Source organism: Aspergillus ibericus, assembly GCF_003184845.1.
Source record: "Aspergillus ibericus CBS 121593 unplaced genomic scaffold BO80scaffold_58, whole genome shotgun sequence".
Taxonomy (NCBI): Eukaryota; Fungi; Ascomycota; class Eurotiomycetes; order Eurotiales; family Aspergillaceae; genus Aspergillus; species Aspergillus ibericus.
Window position 1 is genome coordinate 124,358 of NW_020292156.1, and position 27,776 is coordinate 152,133.

Here is a 27,776-nt window from a genome sequence, read left to right on the forward strand (position 1 = left end):
AAGAGAAGGAGCAGGGAAGCTTCCGGGTCGGGGTGCCGGACTCAGGCACCGAGTAACCTACTCACACTCTATCGTTGTGGTGTGAATCCAGGCTGCTGCGGGTCGGATCACACGCAACCAATGATCCGAGCAAATGACGCCTGGTCATTAGGCGCCGACCAGGCCCTGAGAGGATGCCACGGGGGAGGAGGGATGTGAATTGTGATAGCTGGCCGATCGACAGGCCGACACGCTGTCGAGGAGGGGCAGCCCCAGGCCGCCATTGGTGAAGCCCTCGCGGCGGATGCCTCGGGCTGCATGGCACCATCTCCCCGGCGCCTCTCATTAGTCCACTGCCGGGCCTTAGCTGCCTCAAACAAACTCACTTATCTCGGTTTCCCCCACCCCTATTGATGCACCACAAAGGCACAGACAATGAAGGTGCTCTCAGGCTCTAGGTATCACCTCTTATCCTTCTGGCGCGGGAGGGGGACATGATGGCATGGTTGGTCACCAGAGCTGCTTGTCCACTCCTCGTCATTTCTCTTTGTTTCTCCCGTCCCAGCCTCTCACAGACCCCCGTGGCCTGGCGCCGATTTATTTGTCTGCATCCCTCTGACAGATGTCTCACGGCTTGCTTGCTTCTCGTACTATTATTATTATCCTTATTATCCTTAGTGTCTCCCTGACCTCCCTCGTGCAGCGCCCGCTCTCCTTTTGCTGCCTTTTTCTCCCGGTCCCCACCCCATTCCTTTCCCCGGTCCACTGGGCGATGGAGCACCACCTTTGATGCGCTGGCAGCCATGAAACAGGCAATTGCGCAGGCAGGGTCCATATTCACTGGCTGGATATCTTCCTGCTTGTTCTGCCTAAGCTCCAAGGGCGATGACGAGAGCTTCCATCACCAACAGGCCATGAAGCAGAAAGGTATAGTTCCCATCCCGATATACTTCCCTTATCGCAGCCTCCACTGACACTTGTCCCTTGCAGGTGCCGAACGAGAAATGAAAATATGTCACACTCAACCTCATCTCGTTCCTCCGATGAACCTCGCCGGTGATGATGACTTGCCCAGTCCAGGTCCTCCGCCCCGGGTTTCGTCTTTACAGTCGTGGGTGGTGGAAGGCCGAACACGAGCATCGCGCGCGTCCAACCGAGCAAGTATCTCGCTCAAAAGGAAGTCAACTGCTCCGGTGAGGATCAGCGGACCGTCGGACTTCAGACGAGTGTCGATGTTCCTGACCGAACCGGACGGCTACTGTCCCCTCGAGTTGAGCTTCAACTCCCCAGGCAACCGACTCCCGGATCTTCCCAGGTTTGACGACTATGGGCTTGAAATCATACGGCCCCCAAGAGCCCTATCGTCCGCTGAGATGGGCCGTACATCGCTCCCACGCTCTCACCGTCCTTCTTCTTCCTTCCAGCTACTGCGAAAGCCAGTCGGCTCGGGTTCCCGTCGATCCTCGCTGGGAGCTCAAGAACTCCTGGAGAGGCACACATCCGTCACCAGCCCTTTGATCCCTCATTTCTCGACACGTAGTTCTGCGGCTACTGGCTTGACCGCAAGTGTTCTCACTCCCACCACCCCTAGGCCGGACTTAAGCGGTGGCTATGCGTCCCAGGTTAGGAACGAGCTCCGTCGGGGTACCTACGAAACCGCTGCATCCACGGTCCCTAGAACTCCCACCAGATCCAACCTGCAGGACAGGCCCCTACCTTCTATTCCGACCGAGGAGGATTCCCCTTCCTCCGGCAGTACTTACCATCCACCTACCACTCCTTCAGAGAGCCGGCCCCCAACCACACCCTCTGAGAATTCCAATCGAACCCCAACCCGGTCGGGGCGCGTTACTCAGTGGCTTTTTCAGACAAACAGCAAGCCCATCCCTCTTCCACCCAGTCCAGGCAAGGCCAGCGACAAGGGTCCCTTTCGTATTCGCTCGCGCACGCTGAGTGGCTCTACCCTGGCATCATCCATCACCAACCTCACTGGCGGTCATAAGATTACACCCTCTCTCGCCAGCGGCACGACAGCAGCTCCCACGATGCGAGTATCGAATGCCGAGACGCGGGACTTCGACCTCTCTCTTGGCAGTCCATTCTCACCCAAGCAGACTTTTCCATCTGTGACGGAAGAGCACACCTACCCCACGATCTATGAGGGGGAGCAGCAGCAGGAGCATGAAGTCTTTGAAGACTTGCGTGCCCAGTATTACGAGAACTATCGTCAATCTGCTGTTGGTCTAGCATTCTGATCCACCTCATAGAGAGCATGAACCCTTCTTCGCTACAGTCCTTTCGTACAAATTGTTCTTCAGCTGACCCTCATTTGCGTCAAATGGCTTTGATGTTTACACACCATCATCTATCTACCCCAATATACATTCCTTATCACGACAGTATACCCCATTCCAGCCTTAATGATCCAACTATTACGAATGCAGAACCCAGAAACAGACAGATTTGCTCTCTCACTGCTATATACTCCTAGCAACAGCAATGTATACATGATACCCGTCTGAAATTCACACACATACTCATCACCTATCGTCGTTTAGTTAGATCCACGCCCCAAATAGAACCATCCCCCAAACCGCCAACTAAGATATCCCCAAATACTCCCTATACACAACCCTTATCCAGCCTCTCTTTAGAACAACAATCCCCCCTCCCTAAAAAAAGAACATAGACACTACCCACGTAGTCAACAAATAGACAGCATCAACATCATTTGCATTTTTCTCATCCGTTACTCACCACTACTTCTAATCCAACCTATCCATGTAACCGCCAACAGAATCGAATTGAAAACAATACCAAGACCATCACGATCCCCTAAACCCACTTCATTTATTAAGCCTACCCCCCAACCCACCCAATCTCCATCCTCTCAAGTGAAGCATACCGACGTCTGGCACAGTGTCTCTACGACTACGCCCGATTTCCAATTGAAATCCAGTATCAAAAGGTTGCGTAATCAGGTCAGAGAACTGAGTAGATGTCACCGACATTCAGAATGCGTTCAGCTATAAACAGTGTCATATATATGAAAGGGACTACTAATTACGAAATGATTGATGAATGCCGCCCTCACTAGGAACCTAAATTACTTTCATAGTAGGTTCGGTGCCTACAGTACTAGTACTGATTAGTCTGCTCTAGATGGGTGGTAATTACTACTGGTACTGTATGTATCGATTAATAATTCAAGGAGGGAGGCCAAGACTACCTGGATTTGACTCCGGAGACTCAAACGAACCCTTGGGTGATACACGATACGATACTATACGAACATACGAGAGAGACTTACAGAGGAAGCAAGGTAAGGGATAGGATAGAGAGAGACACGAATCAAATAACCACTTCAACCCCCAATCCTATCTGCACTTTCAAAGTTGGGATATCGTGCGCAGGGAGGTATATAGAACGATCCAAAAGCAGGAAGGAAGTGGCAGGCAGGGATGGACCATCCAGAGTATCAAATAGATGGAGGGATTCAATCAATCAGGCAGGCAGACGAGCACGCACGCACACACACGCAGTTGGGAATATCACTCAAAAGCAGAAATTGTAAAACACCTTCGTACACCATCGTTTCACTTGGTATCATATCTGGAATGTCTTAACGAAAATCCCATCTTCCACTGTGGTTCCCATACAAAACCTTTCCCAAGGGCACGTTTAGCACCTACACACACCGGCTGAAGAACGACCGAACACAAACAAGAAGCAGCAATGAACATCTTGCAAAACAGATTTAGAGGGGAGAATATAGCAGGGACAGAAAGGAAGCCAAGAATGAAACAATGACGGTCACCATGGCAGTGCCTCACTCGTTTTTCTCTTCCCTCTTTTGCTTTTTTTGTATCTTTTCTCTTCCAGACGTCTTATTGGCTTGCACTCTGTGGTATCAAAATAAATCCGAAACACGAATCGCTGACAACAAATCAAAAGGCAAAACAGGAAACGAAAATGAAAAAAAAAAAAAAAAAGTCTCTTGGGGTATACTGCTGCAAATTGACATTGATTTTAACGCGGTGGCCCAATGGGGGCCGGGTATCCAGAAGTAGAATTGGAAGTACTAGGACGACCACTGTCAAAAGAGGCGCGCGGGTCATGCTTGGGAGTCATGTCCCCGGGCGCCGTACCGAATGGAAATTTGGTGTCAAAGCGCGCGGGCCAGCCATTGCTGCTGCTGTGGCTGTGAGAGCTTCCGAGGACAGGCACGTCGTCCTCGGCAAGGTTCACGCCAGAATCATTCCATGGGTTGCGGTAACCGCTGTCTCGAGACTCCATGGAGACCAGTGACGCCTTCGAGGCGTTACTGGACGCATGCTTGAAGAACGATCCGGGAGAGGCCGAGTGATTCTTGCGGCCAATGAACGAAGAGAAGGAGGAAATGCTGCCAGGTTTACGCAGTCTCTCGAAGATGGATCCGCGCTCGCTGGTCTCATCCGAGAAACTGGGGCGAGTGGGGGAGTCGGTGACAATCGGGGCAGGGGCATGCTGCAGCAACTTCGAATCAAAGAAGGGAAGGGACTCTTCAAAGGAGTCGGACTTGGGACGAGGAATAGCTCCCTTCACCGTAGTCGCGTCAAGACCGTGAGCCACCAAGCGGGAGATCAGAAAGTCAATGGCATCCTTCAGTCCACCGGCATTGTTGCGAGTGTACCCGAGCACAGCTCGATCTTCGGGCCCAAAGACGGGAGAAGAAGAGCCGCTGTCGGAAGACGACACCGGGAGGTCGGAACTGGTATCCACGGTGGTATCGACCTCATACTGGTCCTTGAGCTTGGCACACACGTCATCGTGAAATTCGGCAGACTTGAAATACTCGCGCAGTTCTGCAGAGCTCTGGAAAAGTAGCTCGTGGCTCTCCGGAACCATTCCCTATGATGCTATCAGTAACCTGTGATAGGAAAAGAGAGAAAGCGTGTCTGATACTCACCAATAAGGCGTCAACGGCCTGGGGGACTTGGTACTCGGGACCGGAGATAGTCACGACATCGCTGGCAAGCTCAGTGCTAGGAAACTCAATCTTGCAGTTCCACTTTTTCTCGAGCTCATCGATTTCAGTCATGCGCGCAAGCAATTCACGATGATACAACCGATTGATGACGACGCGTTCAGAAACATACTCGGCATCCTGTCATTGTATTAGAGACGAATCACTGCTGCTATGAATGGTTGAACTTACGACTTTCTCGACCATGTCCATGATTTCCTGCTTGACCAGATCGAGACTCTGGGCATTTCGGGCTGGGGTCCGGCAGATGACATTGTCAACCTTGATGTCGTCATCCTCCTTGCCCATGCCGCCACGGTCCATAGCGTTGGAGAACTTGACGAAAACCGAGTATTTCTTCATGATGCGCTGGATGTGCTGACCACCGATTCCGATAATCCGCTTGTGGTACTGGTCGGGCACATGGAAAGAGATGGACGCCGGCATTTCCTGTTCAACAAGATCCAAGCCGTTCTTGGTAGACTCGTACTGATTTCCACACACGTCGATGTAGAAGTTGTACTCGTTGAAACCATCGAAGATGATTTGCACATTGCCTGGACAAGTTAGCACGGTGGCCAATCAAGGACGCTTGGTCCGCAACTTACTCTGGCCCATGATCTTGTTGATCTTGCCGTTCTTTTTGCCGCTGACGAATTCCTTGTGCTCGTTGGCCAGCTCAATCTTCACCCGCATCTGATACTGGCTCCGCTGCACGAACGGGATCTGGTTAATGACCATCATCGCCGCCTTCACAGCGTCATCCGATCCATTGATGGTGAAGGTGAGATTGTCGAAGCTGACTTCAGCGCCCGAGTTGCTGCAGATGTCAGACAGCATGGTGCGAACATCTGCGGGAGATGGCGCCCGGAATCCCCCTTGCGACGGGTCGGGCATAATAATCCACCACGACGCACTGTAGAATTGACCAGCCTGGTTGTATGTTAGTCAAAATATCCAAAGCAGTCCATGTTTTTCATCGGGAGCATACCAAAGCCATGATCTCCCGGACGGTGCGCTCCACATGCAACACTTCGGTACCCTGGATGCGGACGAGACCCCGCTGCGTACCAAGCTGGGGGAAGAGAACGCAAGAACCGTTCATCTCCATAACCTTCCGAACTTTGTCCAGACGATCCAGTAGAATGTTGTCGATCTTGTTCGAGTTGACAATGACATCCTTGACATAGATCTTGACCCCCATCACTAGCTCCCGAAGCTTTTGCTTAGCACGCGCGATCTGCTCCTGGGTATCACCAGTGATGTAGATCTCATCCTCGCTACGACGGTTAGCGCCCGGCGGTGTGTATCCAAAAATGCGAGGGAACGGCGGCGGGAAGTAGATGGCCGTCCCAGTGGCCGCCTCAATGAGCTTAATGTTCTTGCGAGTCCGGCCACACACCAAGGTGTGCATGGTCAATTCCAACTTCATCGCGTCCACGTGACGTTTAAGCTAGTCAAAGTTAGTCCCCAAGAACGTTCGTTAGTCGGAAGAAGGAACCCACAATCTGATCGATCATAATCAAAACCCGGGTCTTGGCATGCTCAGCGCTCTCCATGTCACCGTAAATAGACACCCGGAACCGTTGATCCAGCCCATTGTCCGAGGCGTAGCCGTAGGACGACACCACCGCACTATCCGTGTCGCGGATTTTAGGGCTCAGGAGGAAGATATCCGTGCCAGTGTAGGCAGCCAGCGTATCCAGATGATCCAAAACAGTCGTTCGGATATTCTTGGTGGTCCCGTCCAGGATCAAATGCACGTCCACATCCACGGTCGCACATCGCTATTGCAAGACCCCGTCAGCGGATCCAACGGGATAAAGAGCGCCACTATATAGGAACTCGAATTTTCAACATACCAACAGAATCGGAGTTTCATTCAACACCCTCGCTCGCATTTTCCGCACCGTCTCTCCATCGCCCGTAATGCAGACGTTCGTCGCCAGACCCTGAGGCCGCCGCTGTAGCGAAGGGACACTCTTGGGCTCCGACGAGGTAACCGCAGCCTCGACTCTCCCATTACTGCTCTCGCTGATTTGCCGACACAACCTCCGCAGGGCTTCGACGTTGTTCGCGTGGACCGGTAGCTGGTGAACGGGCGTGCCTTCGGGGGTTCCTTCAGGAAAGGTCCAACGTTGAAGGGCGGCTGGGCTCGCATGCAACACATCGTCGACGTCGGGGCCGGCGAGGGTGGAGGAAAAGGGCACGTTGAAAGAGAGGTTGACAGTCGGGTCGATGCCGGTCGGGGGAGTCATCGGCGGCGCGCCATGCGGTCGACGGAGCGAGTGAGAAGCCATGTCGGTATGCGGTCGAGACATGCCAAAAGTGGGCGTCATTCGCTCCCAGCCATGACGGGCTTGACCCGTGAAATTGGAGATCTTGTGCATGACAAGATCAAGTTAAGTCTCTGGCCCCTTGAACGAGTCGAGGGGGAGAGGGGCGTGGAGGGCCGAAGGTAGAGAATGGCGAACGGGCGGGTAGGAAGAGGGAGGGGAGGCGGCGGAGGAGACCAGACGGGGATTGGAGGACAGTGGGAATCTGCAGTCGCCGTTCACGACAGGGATGGGCGCGCAGATGGGTGGTAAGTGGTGGTGGTGTTGGTGGGTGAGTGACCAAGAACGGGTTGAAATCGGAATGGGTGGGAAAAGGATGAGTCGATCAGGTCTACAACCAAAACGGGTATCGAGGAAGAGGGGGGGTGGGAGAAAAGAAGATGTGAGGAAAAGGAAGAGGAGGGGGGCGGAAAGGGAAAAAGCAGGACTAAGGAAGGAAAAAGAAAAGGCAAAGGGACTGGCCCAAGGGGAACGAGATGGGTAGGATGAATCAACAAAACGGCGTGGGTTTTTTAGCAGCGGAAAAAGCAGAAGAGGAAGAGAAGAGGCAGAGCAAAGCAACTTGGGGGAGGAAATGGAATGGGATGGTTTGGTTTGGTTTGGAGGCCGGATTCCTCTGGCCGAATTCAGGCAAGCAGCAGGCCCAGTCAGCAAAGCACTTCTTCAGCTGCTCTGCTGCTCTGCTGCTGGTGGAGGGGCGCAAGCAATCCCTTCCCTTCCCTCCGTCCCCAGGCACCAAGTATCCTGCGGCCCTGCATGCCCCAGGTCTCCAACGTCCCTTGGACCAGTCCGTCTGGTGGATGGACTCAAATGCTTGCTGGTCTACGCAGTCTAGATAAGGACGACTCCCCATGAATCATATTCATCCTTCATCCTCGTCCCAGGATGTTGGGGATCCTCTTCTGTTGCTGGCTGTCTCCCTGCTTCCCTCAAGCGGGAAGGGCGGGTACTCAGCCCAGTGTCTAGGCCCAATGTTTGCATCGCCTGGCCAAAGTACGATCGTGGCCATTCCTGCTAACACCACCGACTCTCTGATCACTGCTATTCTTATTCCAGCTTACGCTAGTCGGATCATCCTGAATCTCGACTCTTTTGGTGTTGTCCAATCAACGGTCCCAGAAAGAATGACTCTCTCCCTCTCTTTCTCACCCACTTTTTCCCACTATGACTCCCCACAGTCTCAACAGACTGTGAGCCTTGAATTCCAACCAAAACTCACTCGTCGTCCCTGCTTCGAGTCACCACCCCAGGAATAAACTCAATTCCTGACCAGTGGACTGGACCAACTCGATCCAGTTAGTAGTCACTTGGCCATTTCTGTTGTCCCCAATCTTGCCATGCCTCTCTGCCTTCTCCCTCCCTCAGTCAATAGTCTGTACGGTACCAGTTCGTACGGTCAGTCGACTCCATCCAAGCGGGCGATTGCGTTCATCGACGTCCCTGCACGGCCCACCCACTTTGCCCGTTTGAGGTCTGCAAGCGAGAAATCCCGGTCCCGTAGGTCACGTGTGGATCCGGCATTACGGCCGCTGTTACGCCCCATACGGCGTAAGTGACCATCCCTGCCTCAGGCTGTGCCCAGCTTCGCGGCGGGTTCCAAACGGCTTGGACGGATGCATTGATATGGACAAAGGGAACAACATTCGTCAAAGACTGATCCATTACCCACATCACCCCGACTACCAATTCCACTTCCATCACTGCCAGGCAATCAGCAATAACCGGTTGGGTCGGAGGCAGGGCAATCCCGGAAGCTTCAGGAAAACGAGCTGTTTGCCATCCAGATCAACCAACCTGTAGGTAGGTACCGGGCCAGCGCGCATCGAGCCCTGATCATTCGTTGGAGTCTGAAAGGGTATTGTTCTTAACAGGACCAGGTAAGGTACATCATCTTCACTCCGGGGCTAAGTAGCCACCAGGAAGGAAGGGAAGGGAAGGAATCGAGGGGCTCGGATTTGCCACTGGCGTCCATCCATGCCAGTCTGCCCTGGAGACGGGATTCCCCAAGTCCACAGGAATCCAGTCGTACATAGCAACATTATTCACACCATACGGAGTAGACAACAGGCTACAGAGGACACACAAGACAGTACGGAGTACCTCATAAGAACAGATTGACCCAAACATAAGTCATGTGCCAACCTACCCAACCCGTCCCGACACACAGACACTCTCAGACACTCCACGATTGACACCCCAATGAAACAACCCACAGAGAGAGATGAGACACTTCCACCCGACCTTGCGTCACCGTGTATCATGACTTTTCTCCGCCCGGAAGCCAATCTTTCCCCATTCCAATCCCAGCTTACCCATCAAGCCAACCTGACGCCCCAGTGTCACAGCCATCCGTTATCGCGATTATCATCTCCCGGATTAGCCCTGGTTCCATGGACCATTTATCCCTCGATGCAATTACGGATGCTGGCTGCGACCAGAGCAACGGAAGTTGGTGGAAGGTCTAATGGGTTACTTTGAACGGTTTGGGTAGTGTGTAATTGACTGTATCTATGAGTTGTTTTGCTTGTAGAGATGGATGAGTGTGGTAGACCCGGCCGTAAAGAGTGAGTGATAAAGCAGTAAGTAAATAGGCAAGTAAGTAGGTAGGTATGACAGGGCACACAAAACAACCCAAAAAGCAAGGACACCTTCCTCTCCTCACTCCCCGTTCCCAGACAGACACCCAACTGTAGATCACTGATGTAACCATCACCACCACCACCACCACCACCACCACAACAACAAATCACCCTCCCTCTCTAGACCGAACCACTACAGTACTACAACCTACCTCGTATAATCTACAGAGTACTCCATACGCACTGTACGTAACCACAATACAAATACACCCAAGTAAAGTATATACCGTGATCGATCGAACCCAGACTTACTCATCGACGTCATGGGAGTGGGTCGTGAACCTCATCACTTTCCATACATACCTACACACATACACACATACACACATACAAACAAAGATACAAGTCTGTAGTATTTTAATCGCCATATCAATACAACACAGCAGATACCCTATCTGTAGGTATGTATGTATGTAAGTGGAAGGGAGGGTTGCAGTTGCCCCTAGCTAGCTAGCTAGATAGCTAGCTATCTTCTCGGGACTCAGTATCTTGTCTACTGGGTAGATAGTGTGTGCTGCTACTTGCATTGTCCGTGCGGTGATGCATGCATGCAGGTAGGTAGCCAGGTCGTATATATGTGGTGTGTCGGATGTGTTGTCTATTTTGGATTTGGCGTGTACTTGGCCCTGCTGTACTGTACTCTACTCTGTACTCTTTATGATGTGATATACATACTATCTGATAGTATGATAGGAGCACGAGTGATAGTGGCGTAAGTAGGGTATCTGTCATATCAGATGATATTGCAGTGATGACTGTATGGCGAGACAAAAGTACTATCGACTGGCTGCAGTGTGTTGGCACGTTACTGTAGGTTGAGGTGACATGTGTGGAGATGGTTGGATCTACACAGCAGTAGCCACAAAATACGGAGTAGAATCAGAGCATTAGGGGTGTGCTTACTAGCTTGCTGGCTTGTTCGGGGTTCAACCCCGAACTTTCATTGTACTCCGTAGTTATCACCGTATACACAGTATGGGTTTGAGATGTGGGTTGATGTGTCATATACAATATACTCCTCGGGTACTATATATTGATGAGAGGGTTGTCTCACTTGGACACTTTAATTGCTCATATAAGGTCTTCTGTCCCAAGGATATAAATTTGTGTTTATTTCTCTCGACTATGAATGAATAATATATTTATTGATAAACAATTTGCTTTTAGATTGGTGGTGGTTGAATTATGTGGATTGCTGACCACGATCGCACCGTCTGAGGCTATATTCATTGTCTAAGAATTCGAAAGACCTGGTTAGAATCAGTCCCTTATTAGCCTCCTGCATGGCAACAGTTTGATCTGTGCCTACTAATTTTGATCGCCTCGTGCTTCCATCAAGGTATGCTACAGACATGTTAAATACAAAGATTAAAGTCATGGTTCAGGTATCAACACCAATCAATTGCTGTGGCGCACTGGCGCTGCACTGCCAGTGATCTGTTCATGCTAGTATATCCTATCATACAGAAGTCACGCATCCGGTCGCTTTTAGATACAATAAAACTCAACAAACCAGAAATATCCGGGTGAATGAACAAATGCAATCATGCCAAGTCTCCATACCAATGTTCATTAATCACAACCTCAGTAGCGCTGAGGCATTCGGTGCACTACGTCCCTCCCTCCCTCAAGGATGACCCGTTCCGGGTTACTCCCATCATAGTATCGCTCCTCCCGGAGAGGACGAGTGGCAACATACACAGGCCGCTCAATGTATTCTCTTGGCTGCCGCGCACCGTCATCCACGTAGACACTCACATCGCGACCACCAGGGCGGACGCTCTCGACCCGCTGGATCACCTGTGGCTCTTCGTACCGGCTGGTTGGCGGGCGCACGCTCGGCATCCGGACAATCCGCTCCCGGGGTAGTTCAGCTTCCTCAACATAAGGCGGACGCCGAGTCCCGTATTCAGTCACCTGAACGCTGGCACTACGTGGGAACGCTCCCCGTTCGTCAAGAGCCGCGCCATATGGCCGCCGTTCACTCGGGGCCGGCCGAGCGTAGTCGGTGACTCGTCGATAGGCAGCTGGGGGAGGTGGCATGTCCTGCACGTACCTCCGACCCCCGTATGGGTCCTCCAGGACAGACGCCGCCCGCACGCTCGCATGGCGCAGCGCAGCACGGTCATCATAGACATCGCTTCTCGGTAGCCGGCTAGGGGGCGGAACTATGGGCTGCAGCCTACCGGGTAGCGTCTCATAGTATTGATTGCCATCCTCATCAATCACAATCCGACGCGGCGGCGGTGCCATCACCCGGGTCGCAGGCTCCTCTTCATAATAGGTCTCGTGAAGTCGTGGGGACGTGGGCGATTCCCCAACTGGAACATAGCGTCTTGTAGGAGGTGCGGCCAGCTCATCATAATACCTGATGCGCTCGGGTGGTGGACGCTCAACAATGGCGTACGACCCCGCTCGGATTGTCTGCGGACTGGCTTGGTCAACATATTCACGAGCGTACTCCGGTTGCCGAGCCTGATGCAAGCTCGCGACTCGGCGCAAGTCCTGATCATCCCGGATCGGGCGTCTAGCGCTGAGTCGGGAAACAGTCCGCGGAATCCCCGGTTCACCATGAGGCTCATACACCTCGTACTCATATGCCGGGTCTCTGACAGGCGCTTCTCTCCTTTCTAGTACAGGTGTATAGCGCGGGGAAGCAATGTCAATGTACACCGGTCTCTCCTGGGGTTGGCGGCTTCTGTAAGCTTGCGGAGTATCTGTGAACGGCGGCGGTGAGACAGGTTCCTCCTTGATGTAATCTTCAACATTGAGTGGTGCCTGCGCTCTAGTATACGATGGACGAGCCCGATCCCTCTCATCCAATCTCCTACGTTTCCTAGACGTCAATGGCTGAACGGGAGCCTCCGGGCTCGCGTGACGTTCCGGACCATAATCGGGACGCGAGTCTTTCACCTGGTGAACTGGAGGCACCTTGGCGATGGCTAGCGGGGAGACTCGGGACGGCTGCGGAGCGGCAGGCGACGTGATGTGGTTTCGCACGATCCGTACATCGCTGCCCGGCGACAGGGATCTTCGAGCGTGGCGGGGTCGCTCCGGCGCTCGACCTTCCGGCGCTCGACGTTTCGTCCCACCCGGGTATCCCCTCTGCAACCCATAATTATCATCCCTCTCCATAGGCGCCACCCCGGGAGCCGGCGGTGAATACTCGGGCTCTTCAAACGCATCGGTCGGCGGGTTGGCTTCGGGGAATTTGCGGGCGGCGACGTCCACCTCACCATGGTGCGGGTGCCTCTGGTCATAGGGTACTAGGTGGTCTGCCACGGGGTAAGTATCTTGCACATCCTGATCCGAACCAGTTTTGTTGAGGGCTTCAAGCCGTTGCAACTCATCTGAATAGTTCTCTGCGGGAGCTTCAGTAGCAAGTTCCTCGGAATTAGACTGAGGTGCCGGAGACTGCCTGGGTTGCTCGCCGTGCTGCGGGGAGTCTGGGGCTCTACTCGAGTAGAACGAATTCTCGTCAAAGGAATCACTGGGCTCTCCCGCACCAGGTGCATCGATTGACGGAGATGGGTTGACCATCTCAAAGGCCTTCACCAGCACATCGGAAACGTCAAAGTCCGGCTTTGCGTCCTGTAAAGCAGCCTTCTGCCTAAATTCCTGTCGCTTTTGATCCAACTGCTCCCGCAAGACTCGTTCCACCCTCTGCCGTTGCAGTTGTAGCTCTGCCCTGACTAGATCATCCGACTTGGTCAGAAATATGGGATCAATCTCCGAGGCAGGCTTAGGGAGTATACGCGAAGGCCCGGGCGCGCCGGAAGGAGCACTTCCGGCACTGGGAGCCTGCGAGTTCGCAGGTCTGGTTGCCGACGGAGCGGAAGGAGGGGGTTGAGTTTTCGGGGGAGACTTTAGTTGGTCACCCAGTTTTACCTGTGCTGGAGTAGAAGAAGCAGGGGGGATTCGAGATGCGGGCTTGCGCACAAACTGCTGGGGAACCTTCAATCTAGGGTGAGTTCCAGAAAAGATATCGTCACTTATTCTCAGAATCTTCTCATACTCCTGCACCTCCTCACTTGCAGGCAGCCGGGTAGATATACTACTGCCTGATGCTGGCGGGATTTGGGCTGTTGCCATGGTCTAAAATAGAAGATGATCCCGGAGACAATTAAGCTGGCCGAAAGAGTAGTTTCACACCAGGCACCAATAAGTCCGATGAGTTTCCTGCATCGGCTTTTCCTAGTTGTAGCACTTTAATCCAATTCACCGCCTCACTTGACTTGTCAGTGGAGACTAGGATGGGTGGCTAAGAAGGAGTGGTGGGTGGGAAGGTGTGGGAGGTGAGAGAGAGAGGGAGAGGGAGAGGTAGATTGGAGGATGGAGGGAGAGTGTGCGGGAAGACGTGGTAGAGTGTTTGCCGTTGCGGAGGAAAAGTGCAGCTTCGTTGAGGCGCGCCAGCCAGCCAGCTTGCTCGGCGCCGCTAGTCAGATTAGTCACTTCACGATCCCCTTCACGGGCAATCCTCCCCAGTCATGATTGGTGTGCGGCCTTGGTTGAGCCTGTAAGTATCTACTAGGAGCCATGCACTGGGTTCAGAATGGCCATCACCAAGTCACCCGACATAAAAAAGAAAAGGGAACGAGACGAGGTGACACCGACCCAAAGGAAGGAGAAAAAGAAACCAACGAATTGAGGCACACCGAGAGTGGAAATGCCGCGCCGGCTCCTCCCGCCCCTCGTCGGAGTCACTCTCTCGGATTCCCGGTTCTGCTGTGTATTTCCCCCCTCCGGCCAGTGGTCGCATAGACATCTGCTATGAATCATTCAATCCTGCGCTCCCTCCTGAGAGTATCATTAACTCCCGGAGCCTATTGCGCCAGACCTGCCGCTCCAATCCCTCTCCGGAACCCCTCGTCCTACCGCACGTCTCCATTCTCTCCGCATTACTGCAGTATATCCCGTCCTCGAAGAACAATGGCCACTTCCAGCTCTCCGGCCAGCGCGCCGCTGGACCCTCGACCAGTGTTCTTTTTCGACATCGACAACTGTGTATGTAGCCACATCACTCTCCACCTCGTTTGCCATTCGTCACTAACTGATGTGGTCCGCAGCTCTATTCCAGAGGTGGGAACCCCTGTGCCGAGGTATTAACCCCGAGGATACTGACCAACTCCATGTAGGGTGCAACATCCACGATGAGATGCAGACCTTGATAAGTGAGTCATCGCGATCGCGACCTGTTGTAGACATATGCGCTGACCCTGTTAACCCCCGTTCCAGACAAATTCTTCGTCAAGCACCTCTCCCTGAACGCCGATGACGCACACATGCTCCACATGAAGTACTACAAGGAGTACGGTCTCGCCATTGAAGGTCTCACGCGCCATCACAAGATCGATCCCCTTGAATTTAATCGCGAAGTCGACGATGCGCTGCCCCTGGATGACATCCTTAAACCGGACCCGAAACTGCGCAGGCTGCTCGAGGACATTGACCGGAGTAAGGTGCGGATGTGGCTTTTGACGAACGCATACGTGACCCATGCGAAACGGGTGGTGAAGTTGCTGCAGGTCGACGATTTGTTCGAGGGCATCACGTATTGTGATTATTCGCAATTGCCACTGGTTTGTAAACCAAGCCAGGTTATGTACGAGAGGGCGGAAAAGGAGGCGGGAGCTTCGAGCACGTCGGAGTGCTATTTTGTTGGTGAGTTCTTAGCCGACGTCCCTTTCCTCAATGTGCATCCATTATCCCGAAGCAAATGCTGATGAGTATTCAAGATGACTCGCATCTGAATTGTACCCATGCCGCGGACCGGGGCTGGGCCGTAGCTCATCTCGTCGAGCCCGGGCTGCCCCTGCCCCACGTCCCCGCCTCTCAATACATGATCCGAAGCCTGGAGGAGCTGAGGAATTGCTTCCCGCACCTGTTCAAAAGCAAGCAGGTTGCATAGAAAGATTATACCCTCTACTAGATAGATTCCTAGATGTGAACGGCCTCGTGTTTGAAGATGTCACGAAGACTATGAGCGACGTTACTTTATGCGGACATAGAGTTCATATAACGTTAACCTCGGGGTTGCATGTATTTAGTTATGAATTGCGCCTTTTGAACGAAAGTAATTCTAAAACTGCTGTATCATAAATACAGCCGATGCATTAGGGGCCAAAGGACAGATCATGGACGGGATATTCCAAACGATGATGATACAAGGGCCGTCAGAGAAGCCAGCTGCGGCTGCGAGAACTTCGGGTGCGTGGTGGATAAAGAGGGATCATCAGGTTACCCAGATGGGTCATTCAATTCCATCGTGGCCTCCTGGTATTGAGGATAGTGAAACCAGCCCGGAGCGAGTTGGAGACAGACCGGATCCAAGTAGGGCTACTTCGGTGCCTGTCTGCCTCAGGCCGGAATCAGCCGGGCGCAAATCGCATCCTGAGGCTCCGAACGGGGGAGCTTCCCCGACTGGCCCGTCAACAACATCCCAGGAATCCTCCCTCCCCTCCCGCACTCCAGGACAATTCGTGTCTGCGCAGGGGCTCTCTATCGGCCTGAATGATTCAATATGGCTGACCTATCACCCGGCCATGTGGTCACTTTGACTGACGGTCGGCAGGCCACCGTTCGGTTCGTTGGGACAACACATTTCGCTGTGGGCGAGTGGATTGGCATTGAATTGGATGATGCAACGGGCAAAAACGATGGCGCTGTTCAGGGAGAGCGATACTTTGACTGCGAGCCTGGATTTGGCATGTTCGTCCGACCAACTGCTATCGCCGCAGTCGTTGAGCAGCCCGCACGACCGGCCAAGCCAGCTGCTCCTAAGGGGAATACCAACCCGCCAGCCAACAGAAGTCGCGCCCAGAGTGGTGTTATGACGGGGAGTTCCGGTATCAAGCGGCCAACGTCTATGTCGGCGGCGAATACCAAGAGACATAGCGCTGGTGCTGCGAGTCCGACCGCGGCCCTGAGAAATGCCGCACAGCGCTTGTCAACAAAGGTATTGTTTATCCAATATGCCCCCGCTACATACAACAGCGCTGACAATTGTCGCACGATAGTCTCCTACAAAGTCGCCGACTAAACCAACCTCCGCCCCTCTCTCGAACAGATCTTCCGCAAGCAGCACACCCCGGCCGTCCGCGGTGACACCTAAGACTCGGCCATCCGTCAGCTCCAAGACTTCGATGGGCCCTCCACCGCCTCTGTCAGCCGCCCCTCGCACATCGCGGCCTTCGATATCTACCCCGACAAGCAGAGCAGGCAGACCGAGTATCCAGGCTACTGCGTCGGCGCCCTCGGGGTTGTCTAAGCGCCCCGTCCTGCGGCCAACGGGTTCAAACAGAACCTCGGAAGATACAGAAAGTGGAGCGAGCCCTCGATCGGAGGAATTTGAGACGAGTCCTCACGATGTCGAGGAACAAGTCTCCGAGGACGTGGACTTAGCTCCCAGGGCCCCAAGAGCTACACCAAGCTCAGTGCGAGCAGGGACCACCGGCCAACGACCGCAGCCAACTCCCTCGCATCGCCCGTCTTTGAGTGGGAATGGGGTGGCGAGGGAGCTTGAGGAACTGAAAACCAAACTGCGCGTGATGGAAAAGAAACGGACCGATGACCGAGAGAAGCTGAAGACCCTGGAACAACTGCAGTCGGAACGAGACAAGTTCGAAGCAATTATCCAAAAGTTGCAAGCGAAGTATCAGCCGCAGCAGCTCGAAATCACCGAGCTACGGAAAAAGTTGAAAGACTCAGAAGCGAGACTCGAGGAAGTCGAAAGACTCCAGGCGGAGCATGATTCGCTCATGGAAATGGCCACTCTGGACCGAGAAATGGCAGAAGAGACATCGGATGTCTACAAACATGAGTGCGAGACCTTGAGGTTGAGGGTTGAAGAGCTTGAACTGGAAGCCGAGGTTCTGCGAGAAGAGAACGAGGAGCTCGGTCAGGTCATGAGTCCTGAGGAGAAGTCGAGTCATGGATGGCTGCAGATGGAAAAGACAAATGAGCGTCTCCGAGAGGCGCTGATCCGTCTCCGTGACATGACCCAGCAGCAGGAATCGGAGCTCAGGGACCAAGTCAAAGAACTTCAGCAGGATCTGGAGGATTATGCTGCCATCAAATCGAAATACGAATCTACGAAAGAGAAATTGCTTGTCTCGGAGAATAATGTGGAAGAGCTCAAGCAGCAGCTGGAGACCGCACTGGGGGCCGAAGAAATGATCGAGGAGCTTGCAGACAAGAACATGCGGTATCAGGAGGATATCAACGAACTGAAGGCCGCGATCGAGGACTTGGAGGCTCTCAAAGAAATTAACGACGAACTTGAATATAATCACATAGAGACGGAGAAACAGCTGCAGGAGGAGATCGACTACCGGGAAGGCCTCTTCAACGAACAGAGCCGGAGGATCGCTCAGCAAGACGAAGTCATTGATGACCTGGAATACACTCTAGTCCGCTTTCGAGAGCTGGTCTCTAACCTGCAAGGCGACTTGGAGGACATGCGAGCATCACAACAGATTTCCGAAGCGGAGGCTACTGATCTCTCATCCCGCTCGCGGACCATGATGGATCTCAATCTGAAACTCCAGGCCTCTGTTGCGAAGGCGCAGACCAAGACAATCGATATCGAACTCAGCCGTATGGATGCAGAGGAAGCAGCACAGCACTTGTCCATCACAAAGTTGTATCTTCCCGAGTACTTTGAGAGCGAGCGAAATGCCGTTCTTGCGCTTCTCCGCTTCAAGCGCGTTAGCTTCAAGGCGACCTTGATGACCAACACTTTCCGTGAAAAGGTTTCAGAACAGGCATCTGTATCTACGCCTCTGGAGGATCTCTTCATTGCCCACGATGTCATGGAGAAGCTGTTATGGATTGCTTCTCTCTGCGACCGGTTTGTGAACTACATCACCAACTGCTCTGTAGAAGGATTTGAAAGCATCAAAGGAGCATTGATTGAGATGGAGCCGGTCGAGCGCACATTGAATTTCTGGTTGGAATGTTTGAAAAAGAACGAGGTGAACATGAAGAAGTGTTCTGTCGAATTGCAGCGATCCATCGCACTTCTATCTCATCTAGCCGAGACTCTTCTTCCAGCCTCCTTGGAAACTTTTGCCGATGAACTGTGCATGCGCTCAATGCTGGCCCATTCCTACATTGACCATGCTGCGTCCGCAATATCTCGTCTCAAGTCGTTGTTTCAGTCGAAACTTGCGGTTCCGGAAGGTGACGAGGAGCACACATTCTTGTACAACAAGATGGAAGGCCTCGTCTCTCAGGCTCGCGGCCTCAAGGTTGCAATGGGGAAAATCAACCGGGCTCTCGAGGACCTTCGCTCGAGATCCCTTGCACTCTCACAGGACGTTGTCGGACCATTCAAGCAGGCTGAAGAGGCCGCCAAGGACTTGTCTGATCTGACTCGCCAGATTGGAGAGAACATCGTCTTTCTTGTCATCGATGAAAGCCGCACGGAACCTCTGACTTTGGACGAAGTATTGAACACCATGTCTCAGATCTCCACCCTCTATGCTCAGCCTTCGGAGACGGGCAGCGAAAGTAGTGACACGATGTCTCTTATTGGAAACAGACTTCGCAGCTTGGGCGGTCTCCTAGAGGAGCTTGACTCTATCGCATCTGACTTGTCAATCACGACCGAATTCGAGAAACGCCCTTCTCCTTGGCTTGTCCGAGCCGAGGAGCTGAAGTCTAACAAGACAAACTCGCCTGATGCCGATGAAGAGATTCGCCGCCTTAAAAACGAGATTCACGAAGCATCGACCGCACTGGGCGTCAAGGATAAGACCATCGAGGAGCAAGCCATCAAGGTAGAGCTCGTCGAGTCTCGGATGCGTGAAGCAAGCAAAAAGGCATCTATGGTCAAGGATCTGGAAGCCGAGATCGAAAAAATACGAACGCGAGAGTCAGAGCTGGAGGGAACCGTGCACAAGCAGCGCAAGGACCTGGAAGCGCTCGAAGCGGAGCGAGACGACATCAAAAACCGACTCGAAAAAGTCAAACGCATTTCCGGCACAACTGGAGCCACAGCAACAGAAGGGGTTGTCGTCGACGTTGGCGTTTCACTGGCCACGATGCGGGAGAACGAAGCCCTCCGAGCCGAAGTCGAGAGCCTTCAAGCCGCTGTACGCTATCTCCGCGAAGAAAACCGCCGCGCCAACATGCTCGACCCATTCTCCGTGCAACGCTCCGCGGAGATGTACTCCTGGCTCGACGTACCTCTCACCGAAGCCCACGCAATCCCCCAGCAAGAAAAGATCCAATATACCGCCTCCGAAAGCCGCGAAGTCTTCACCCATCTCCTAAAGCTAACCAAAGACTCCAACATCTGCGATCTCAAATCCACCATGACGACCCAAGAAAACGGCAACCGCGTCGGCTGGCGACCCTCCAAGACCAAACTCCGCTACCAGGTCCTCAAACAACGAGAGAACTTCGAACGCTGGGCCGAGTGGCGCGACGAGATCATCAGCCACGAACGCGAACAAGACCGAGTCGCCACCGCCAAAAAAGAACGACTGACTCGTGCCCGCGCTCGCGGCCATATGCCGCGCAATTCCGCCTACGGTGCTGATTTCCCCCTGGGCGTGGGCCATAGTATGATGGGTCGGGCATGGCAGATCATCGGAATGGAGCATGAGGGCCGTAAAGCCGCTGCTGATCGTCCGATCGAACCGTCGTTGGCGCCGTCGTTCTAAGCCCATCAAGCTTGTAGCCGACAAGCAGCAGCAACAACAAACAAGTATATGTGTGATTTGTGTATGGATCTGGACATAGAACCAGGGGGGGATGAATGACTACATCAGATGCCTTTTCGTTGTCTTTGAATTGATTGCATTTGATTGATACCTATTTTGCTATACGGAGGAGTACCAATATCAGCCCTATTTTCATTTTGTTATTCATCTTCAATTCTCTCAAGTGCATTATACATTTTGTTCCTTGCTATGTACTTGGATGTAAATAGTGATAACTATCTAATGTAAATGTCTACCGTGAAAATAAATCAATCAACCGCTCAATGAAAGCCCCCCCAATACGGGTGGGCAACAGACAGATGCAATGAGGGAAAAAACAGGGCAAATTAGAACAATGATATGATAATGTACAGCTCCACGCCCAGGCTGCTAGCATAGCTAATGAAACAACAACAACAAAAACAAAGACCTTCGTTGATTACCGTTGGGGAGGAACATGCATCTCGAAGTGAGGTTGAGGAGGTGGAAGGAAGGAGTGGATGAAGATGATGGTGTAATCGTCATGGATGTCATGGACAGAGTTGGGAGTAGAGGGTAGGGTGATTTTAATCATGTCAAGTGGGGGAGGACTATCTCGCTGATTGCGTCGGTTGTTGGATCTGTCCTTCGCGAGGAGCAGCGTGTAACTTGAGTGGAGCCCCAAGGCGACCAATTTAGAGGTTACCGGCGAGAATAGCTTCGGTGGCTGCAGAGAATCATCATGTCAGTAACGGTACTTTAGACAGTGCTTTGTTTGCGCAGTTCTTACCTGAGTTGATGTAGGGACGCTTAGCGTCAAGGGCGACACCGAAGCGCCTCTCTAGCTCCAGCTTGATGCTCTTCTTGGTCACCGTCATCAAGTCTGCGGTCCGAAGGATTTCACGGATCTCCGACAAAATGGCATCGTCAGTGGGCAGATGGGACAGATCCTCCATCTCCATCTCCATATTCCGGCTCATCATGTCCGAAGGAGCCAAGGACAGGCGGGATGAATAACGGGGGAGGTTGAACTGGGACACTGGTCTCGAAGCGGGGAATCCGTACTCCGATTGCATCGGGTGATAGGACTTGGTGCCGTAAGAGAAGCCAGAAACTTCCGAACGATCGTCTCGCGAAGTCTGGGCCTCCCAAAGTTCCGCCTGGTACTCATCCCACGTCTTCTTAGGGATGGATGCCGGATCGAACTTGCCTTCATCGGAAATAATGACCTTGCGACCTGCTTCTCCGGTGATAACACGTGTGTTTCCCCAGGAGAAATCGTCCATATGCCAGAATGAGTACAAGGGGAGGGCCAGAGAAGAGATGGGGATACCCAGGATGTAGATGATCATCCATCCGATCATGTCCCACTTCCGCCGGAAGAGGAAGATGAGTGCCTGCAGACCGTAGATTGCGGCCAGAAGCACGAACGCGGTCCACGGAATCGTTGACGTGTCGTGGATGAGCCAGTAGATCAAGTAGACAATGTAAGCGACCGTCACAGGCTGAATAACAGTACTGATAAGATCCACAAACACAATAAAGCGCATACTAAAGCAACAGAAACCGCAAAGCTGTTCCAACGGTATCAGTTCGATTAGATTGTGGACAGTGGAATTAATCCACCGACGACGTTGCGATAGGAACACGGCGAAACTTTCCGGGGCAATGGTGAACGCTTTAGCGGCTGCGATGTACTTGGTCTTGAATTTGGGATGGTGCTTGAGTAGCAGGGTAGTCAGATAACGATCTTCACCTAGGTGCAGCAAGTTCTTCATGTGAAGGGTGTCGACACGAATTTCCGAGTAGGCCTCGATGATCTCTTTGCTGACGAACAGAGGCTTTCCGCTCTCGGCAGAGCGGATGCGATACATGGTGAAACAGCCCGGCAAACAGGTGATTGACCCGAAGAGATTCTCGAAAGCCTTGATGAGATTGTGGGAGATATAGTATTCGTAGACTTGGATCATGGTCACCGCCGACGTTTTGGCGTTCGAAAGGGCGGTTTCGCCACAGAGTCCCAGGATGCGAGTATCGGCCAGCAGAGTTGACACCATCCGTGTCGCTGCATCAGGAGCGACCACTGTATCGGCATCGACCTGTAGAATGAACTCGTAGAAAGTAGGATTGACACCGATGATGTTGCGGATTTGGTGATACATCTCCAGTTCCATAGGGCTCATGGGGTAGTTGTAATGGACACGGTTGAGGAACCGCATGAGGACCATCTGAGAATCACGCTTTCCTCTGTTACCGGGGCGAGCGACCTCGGAGGGCTTGCCAACCTTGACCACCACCATGAAAGGAACGATATGACCTTGGACCTCATACAGACCCGAGTAGATCTTACCCATGTTGTGCTGTTTCATGCCCTCGCCCAAACTCTCAAAGCTCAACGGCTCAGGGTCAACCGATTCCGGCACACCGAGAATATCCAAGACAATTCTTGGGGTGGGACGATCGTTTCCTTGTCCGATAATCATACCATCACAGATAACCACAAGCAACTTGCGCTTGTCATCATAGCGCATGCGAGCCATCGAGTCAATAGCACGACGAAGAGAATCCTCGTCCTCGGTGTAGGCCGGGACTTGGCAAATGATGAATTTGTCAAGGTTCTCTGGCAGGTTCTTCTTCGAGAATTGCAGGGCCGCAAGGAATTTGACGACGACAATCAGACAGATAAAGATTGAGATCGCAAGGATGAAGTAACGGGCAAACAGACACCGGGGCGAGTTACGCGTATCCACATGGCCGACAAAGAAGAGATTGTCCAAGCATAGTTGCATACGTTCGCGCATCACGGTGTCAATTTGCAGATCTTCCCAGTATCGCGTCAGGTCCTGGCCCGGAAGTCGTTGAAAGAGTTCCACAACCAGATCATCCATGAAGTCCCGATCGACATTAGTAGGGACCGATTGCCCAACAGGAGCTTGCACTCTCCTGCCTCCAGCTATATATGTGGTCAGGTCATATACTCTCCCATTGATACTTCCGATATATTGTGACTTATCCCCCAACTGGGTCAGATACTTCGGAGTGTAGCCGACCCATCCCTTGAAATAATTCGCTTTGAGCATGATCATCTGCTCCTGGAACCAGTCAGGGCGGGATTCGTTAGTGAAATAGCGGAAGTCATGGTAGACCCAGTTGGTATCGGACGTGCTAACGGTGGTGGCGGACCCGGAGATGTTGGTCGATTTGTAGTCCAGAAGCACCGTGGGATCAATCGATCCGTCTTTGCCTGGGCAAAGAGCGGAAACCTGCACTGGAAAGAGACCGGTGGCATCAGTGCCAGCATATCTCTTGAGCGACGACTCCGGCACGATATCGGGGTAGTGCGAAGGCATGAATTTGCCGAGATTAAAGACGATACCGCGAATGGCAACGTAGGAACTATGGCCATCCTTGCCATTATGTGAGCTCAGCTCGCCCGAGGAATAGACATGCTGTGTGGGACAAATCAAGCCGGGGAATGCGACAATAAAAAAGATAGCAAAAGCACAACTGAACCAGATGATCAGGTTGATCGCAAGCTTCTCACGCCAGGCGATTCGGACATCTTTGCGCGGCATGCGTCCGCACGTCTTGATCAAGAAATCCGGAATGAAGAACGTGAGCAGATAGACAATCGCCATCCAGCGTTTGCGACTACCAGAAACAGGCGCCTCGTCCACCTCCTCCATCTTCTTTTCATTGCCCTTTTCCAGCATCTGTTCTCGTGTATCCAGATTGCGGAACATGTCGCCCGAATTGAACGCCGAGGCACCGGCCTCTGAGCGTCCGTCGAACTCACGGCTGCTGGAATATCCTTGTTTGCCTTCCTCGCCGTAGATGAAGCCACCAGGGGATTGGTCGGTTGGGCCAAGAAGTCGGACTTTTGAATCCGTGTAGCCTGCAGCCCGCGGATGAAGTAGACCATCGCCTCCTTCATCAGAGCCATCCGCAGCATAGACAGGGACAACACGCTCGCCTAGCTTGGCGAGATCGGCCCAGCAGCGCTCGCTGAGAAAGACACCTGTGCTGCCTACCCTGGCTTCATTTCCTGGCCAGCGTTTTTCGTCCAAGACAACCTCCGACTTCTCTCTGTCGCTCCCTACCACAACGTTGCCGATCTCAGCCAGACCCAGAAACTCAGCAAACGGGAGGAAGATGCTGAAATCGGCATTTCTGAGCCGTTGACTGATCTCAGCGATGCCCAGGGTTTGCACCTGTGCTCGCACGCATTTGCTGTCAAATTGGTTCGCAATCCGGCGATCGTTGGGCTTGAGGCAGAACACAAAGTAAGGATTCAGATTGGGGGAGCCTAAGCATTTGCTTACAATGTCCAACGAGGAGAGGAACTGGCCAGCGGCACCTTGAATGCCGCTAGCCATCATTGTATTCTTCCGCCTCCCTGAACTTTTTGTCGTGCTCCCTGCTTGACTCTCGTATTCGTCTTGATCATCTGCCCCAGGCGCATCAAAAGCTAGCCGGGATGGCCCAGACTTTCGTCTAGCCATGCTGGGCATTCGCATGGGCTTGGAGCTTACTTGCGCCTGCATGATGGCGGTCTTCTCCTGAGGATGGGTCACTGTTTGCAAAGCTTCCTGCCCGAACAGCTCGCGCACGAAGTCGCTACTCGTGGACCTCATGAGGTTCATTAGGTCCCCGGAGATAACGTCGCCGTTCTCCTCTATCAAACCATTCGCAGGATAATCGATCTCACCAGCGAAATGTTTCACAGTAAACGAGGACCGAGCACCCTGGGAGATCAGGGAGGTTCCTTGGCCTGCACCGCCAACAGTAATGGCGGGGTTCTTATTCTCGAATCGTTTCTTAACGGACTCGAGGAATTGAGAGTCAGTCCGTCCACGCCTCGTCTGATCATCGAGGATGCTGAGCAGGCCATTTCCAGATTTCAAGAGACCACGAACGGCGTCACTGTTGTCAAAGTAGCTTGTTGCAGGGACAGAAACTTCTTCACGTTCCAGCATCTCAGCTTTCCGATCGAAGAATGACTGTAAGCAGAAATTGTACAGGGACTCCGTGGCCGCATTGCTTAGGAGCTGGTCCAACGTTGAGCCAGTGGCACTGGTCTGAGAGAATCCTGGAAAGTCAACGATAGAGACGGTGTTGGCTACACTATCTTCAGCCGCACAAATTCTCTGATTGATACCCTCAATAATATAGGCCACCAGGAGGGAATACAGAGTGCGAGCAAGCTCGTCAGCGTTCTGCCGTGCGCCCTTCGGATCGAGCATAACCGTCACCCGTTCCCGGTGAATCGTCTTTGTCCGATACCCGAAACTGGCCTCAAGTTGCTCAACCCCCAAGCCCAAGAAGGCAGCGATGATGGAAAGAACATCCTTATTCTTGACGACGGTAACCAACTCGCCACCCTCATGGGAAAAACCTCCGGATTCTTCCGCCGAGGTAGTAGTGGCTTGGCCACTAATAAAGTCCAGTTGACCAAGGTGAAGAATGGTAGCCAGGACCTGACAAAGTTCGGCTATCTCACTGCGCGGGAATTCGAGTTTCCTAAGCGCAGTCTTGAAATGCTGGAAACCATCGGCATCGTTGATGCCAACCTTGAGTTGAGTCGGGTGGCCTAGGTATCTCCATCTCTTATGGCCTATCGAGGCCGATGAAAGCTTACCGCCAGCGGTTGATACGTGGATTGAGTTGTCGAAGCCCAGGTGCTGTTTCTCTGCAGCGCTCGTGCCGGCTAGAAGGTAGTAGAGCACGTGGAAGCTTCGCTCTCCTGTAGGCACAGACGCGATGCGACTGCGCTCCAGTCTGTGGTCGATGATCTTACCACCGATCAAGGTGGGGTTGACAGAGGATGACCCATCATATTGTAGCTCCAGGAACAGCCCAGCCTTAGATGCAGTCGGTGTGGTCACCGACTTGGTCGTGGTCAAGGTGTCGAAGACGAATGCAGCATATGATAGCTTCGAAGACAACGGGGTAGAGGAGAAGGAGAGAAAGGAGGACAACAGGTGTGAACGAATGGTGGTCTTTCCAGACCCGCTTTCACCACTGGAGATGGGATTAGCGACTGGTGCGATGGTTGCTCAAGCACGTACTTACAGAAACACGACAGCCTGGTTTTCTCCACGGGCACCTAGGCGAGTAAAGGCACGTCTAGCGAGGTCCTCCGCCTCTCCCATGGCACTGCCTTCCTTGTCGCCATCAGGACCTCGGGCTGACGACGTATAGGTGTTAAGGCTGATCAATGCCTGGGAGGACAGGCGGGCTGTCGGTAAGCCCACATGGAAGCTTGAGAACCGCCGTCAGCGAGCTGTCTTCAACACGTCATGCAGGAGGGATCATACCGGCTGGCAAGGTGTGCGGTCAAGTGGGTGTCTGATTGTAGATGGGAAGGTAGCGACGGTAGTGAGGACTGGGCATGTGACGGCGTGCGTCCGGACGACGGAGCAGTTCCAGCCATGTTGCCAGTGAGGTTGGAACCTCGAGATTGCTGTCTTGGGAGATGTCAGGCTTTCACCAGATAACCGCAATGACAGCTGCAACAAGATCTGGAGGAACGGTGGCCGGTAGGAAGCCAGATGTCGTCTCGACCCCGATGGATCGCTGGAGGTATGCTTGGCCGGGGGTGGGTTATTTTGGGATCAAGAATGCTCAATTATCTTGGACGGGAAATTCCTAGCAATCAAGGGAAGATAAGTACATTGCTCGCATCGATGGCAAATGCTAGCCGATCACAGGATCATTGGACGATCGGTAAATATCCAAATGTTAATCGTGGTAAATAGGAATGGGAATCGCCCGCTGACCGAGAAGCGAGCGAAAGGCAGCGCAGAGCAGAGCAGGAGTGGCGCGATTCGGCCAAACGATCGTATATAGGCTTTCCCGGTGGATCAAACGAGCGTTGCTCAACGGCTGTTGGGATTGAAATCCAGAAGTCAGGCCGAAGAACAGGACGAAGAAGGAAACCGAAATGTGATGCTCACGACGAGCCCCCGAGCGACTGAGCAGAGATGATAGTGGAAGCTGTCCGGGGTCGAGCCGGCGACAATAATATGGCTAGGTAATGGACTACTGTTGATAAAGGGAAAAACTTCAGACTTGGGCTGTGGTTGGCCTAGTCGCGCGTCCCGAGCCAGCGCTAGCCAGTCACTATGTTGCC

General features: G+C 52.9%; 6 protein-coding genes across 6 annotated transcripts; 3 read left to right on the forward strand and 3 right to left on the reverse strand.

Annotated features, from left to right (window-relative positions):
• Positions 1–782: 782 nt before the first annotated feature.
• Positions 783–2,234, forward strand: BO80DRAFT_449337 (uncharacterized protein; the record flags this gene model as incomplete). The annotated part of the gene is made up of 2 exons (XM_025721738.1): positions 783–906; positions 970–2,234. The coding sequence occupies 2 exons, from the start codon at positions 783–785 to the stop codon at positions 2,232–2,234; spliced, it is 1,389 nt and encodes a 462-aa protein (XP_025570725.1).
• Positions 2,235–3,752: 1,518 nt separating this feature from the next.
• On the reverse strand, positions 3,753–7,374 carry BO80DRAFT_484502 (KH domain protein; the record flags this gene model as incomplete). Its single annotated transcript, XM_025723470.1, has 7 exons — positions 3,753–4,869; positions 4,928–5,125; positions 5,177–5,541; positions 5,593–5,917; positions 5,976–6,437; positions 6,490–6,771; positions 6,847–7,374. 7 exons carry the CDS (start codon positions 7,372–7,374, stop codon positions 4,009–4,011), a joined length of 3,021 nt encoding a protein of 1,006 aa, XP_025570726.1. The 3' UTR covers positions 3,753–4,008.
• Positions 7,375–11,351: 3,977 nt separating this feature from the next.
• Positions 11,352–14,327, reverse strand: BO80DRAFT_429132 (uncharacterized protein). Its single transcript, XM_025720398.1, has one exon. It carries the CDS (start codon positions 14,049–14,051, stop codon positions 11,544–11,546), a length of 2,508 nt encoding a protein of 835 aa, XP_025570727.1. The 5' UTR covers positions 14,052–14,327; the 3' UTR covers positions 11,352–11,543.
• Positions 14,328–14,705: 378 nt separating this feature from the next.
• BO80DRAFT_429134 (putative pyrimidine 5'-nucleotidase) lies at positions 14,706–16,032 on the forward strand. Its single transcript, XM_025720399.1, has 5 exons — positions 14,706–14,963; positions 15,026–15,038; positions 15,095–15,130; positions 15,195–15,620; positions 15,695–16,032. Exons 1-5 carry the CDS (start codon positions 14,889–14,891, stop codon positions 15,865–15,867), a joined length of 723 nt encoding a protein of 240 aa, XP_025570728.1. The 5' UTR covers positions 14,706–14,888; the 3' UTR covers positions 15,868–16,032.
• Positions 16,033–16,391: 359 nt separating this feature from the next.
• On the forward strand, positions 16,392–21,005 carry BO80DRAFT_229147 (putative dynactin). The gene is made up of 2 exons (XM_025714446.1): positions 16,392–16,914; positions 16,976–21,005. The coding sequence occupies exons 1-2, from the start codon at positions 16,480–16,482 to the stop codon at positions 20,624–20,626; spliced, it is 4,086 nt and encodes a 1,361-aa protein (XP_025570729.1). The 5' UTR covers positions 16,392–16,479; the 3' UTR covers positions 20,627–21,005.
• chsE (chitin synthase class Va) lies at positions 20,983–27,416 on the reverse strand. Its single transcript, XM_025714445.1, has 4 exons — positions 26,962–27,416; positions 26,717–26,905; positions 21,435–26,665; positions 20,983–21,371 (listed from the first exon to the last, which is right to left on the reverse strand). Exons 1-4 carry the CDS (start codon positions 27,075–27,077, stop codon positions 21,340–21,342), a joined length of 5,568 nt encoding a protein of 1,855 aa, XP_025570730.1. The 5' UTR covers positions 27,078–27,416; the 3' UTR covers positions 20,983–21,339.
• Positions 27,417–27,776: the final 360 nt, after the last annotated feature.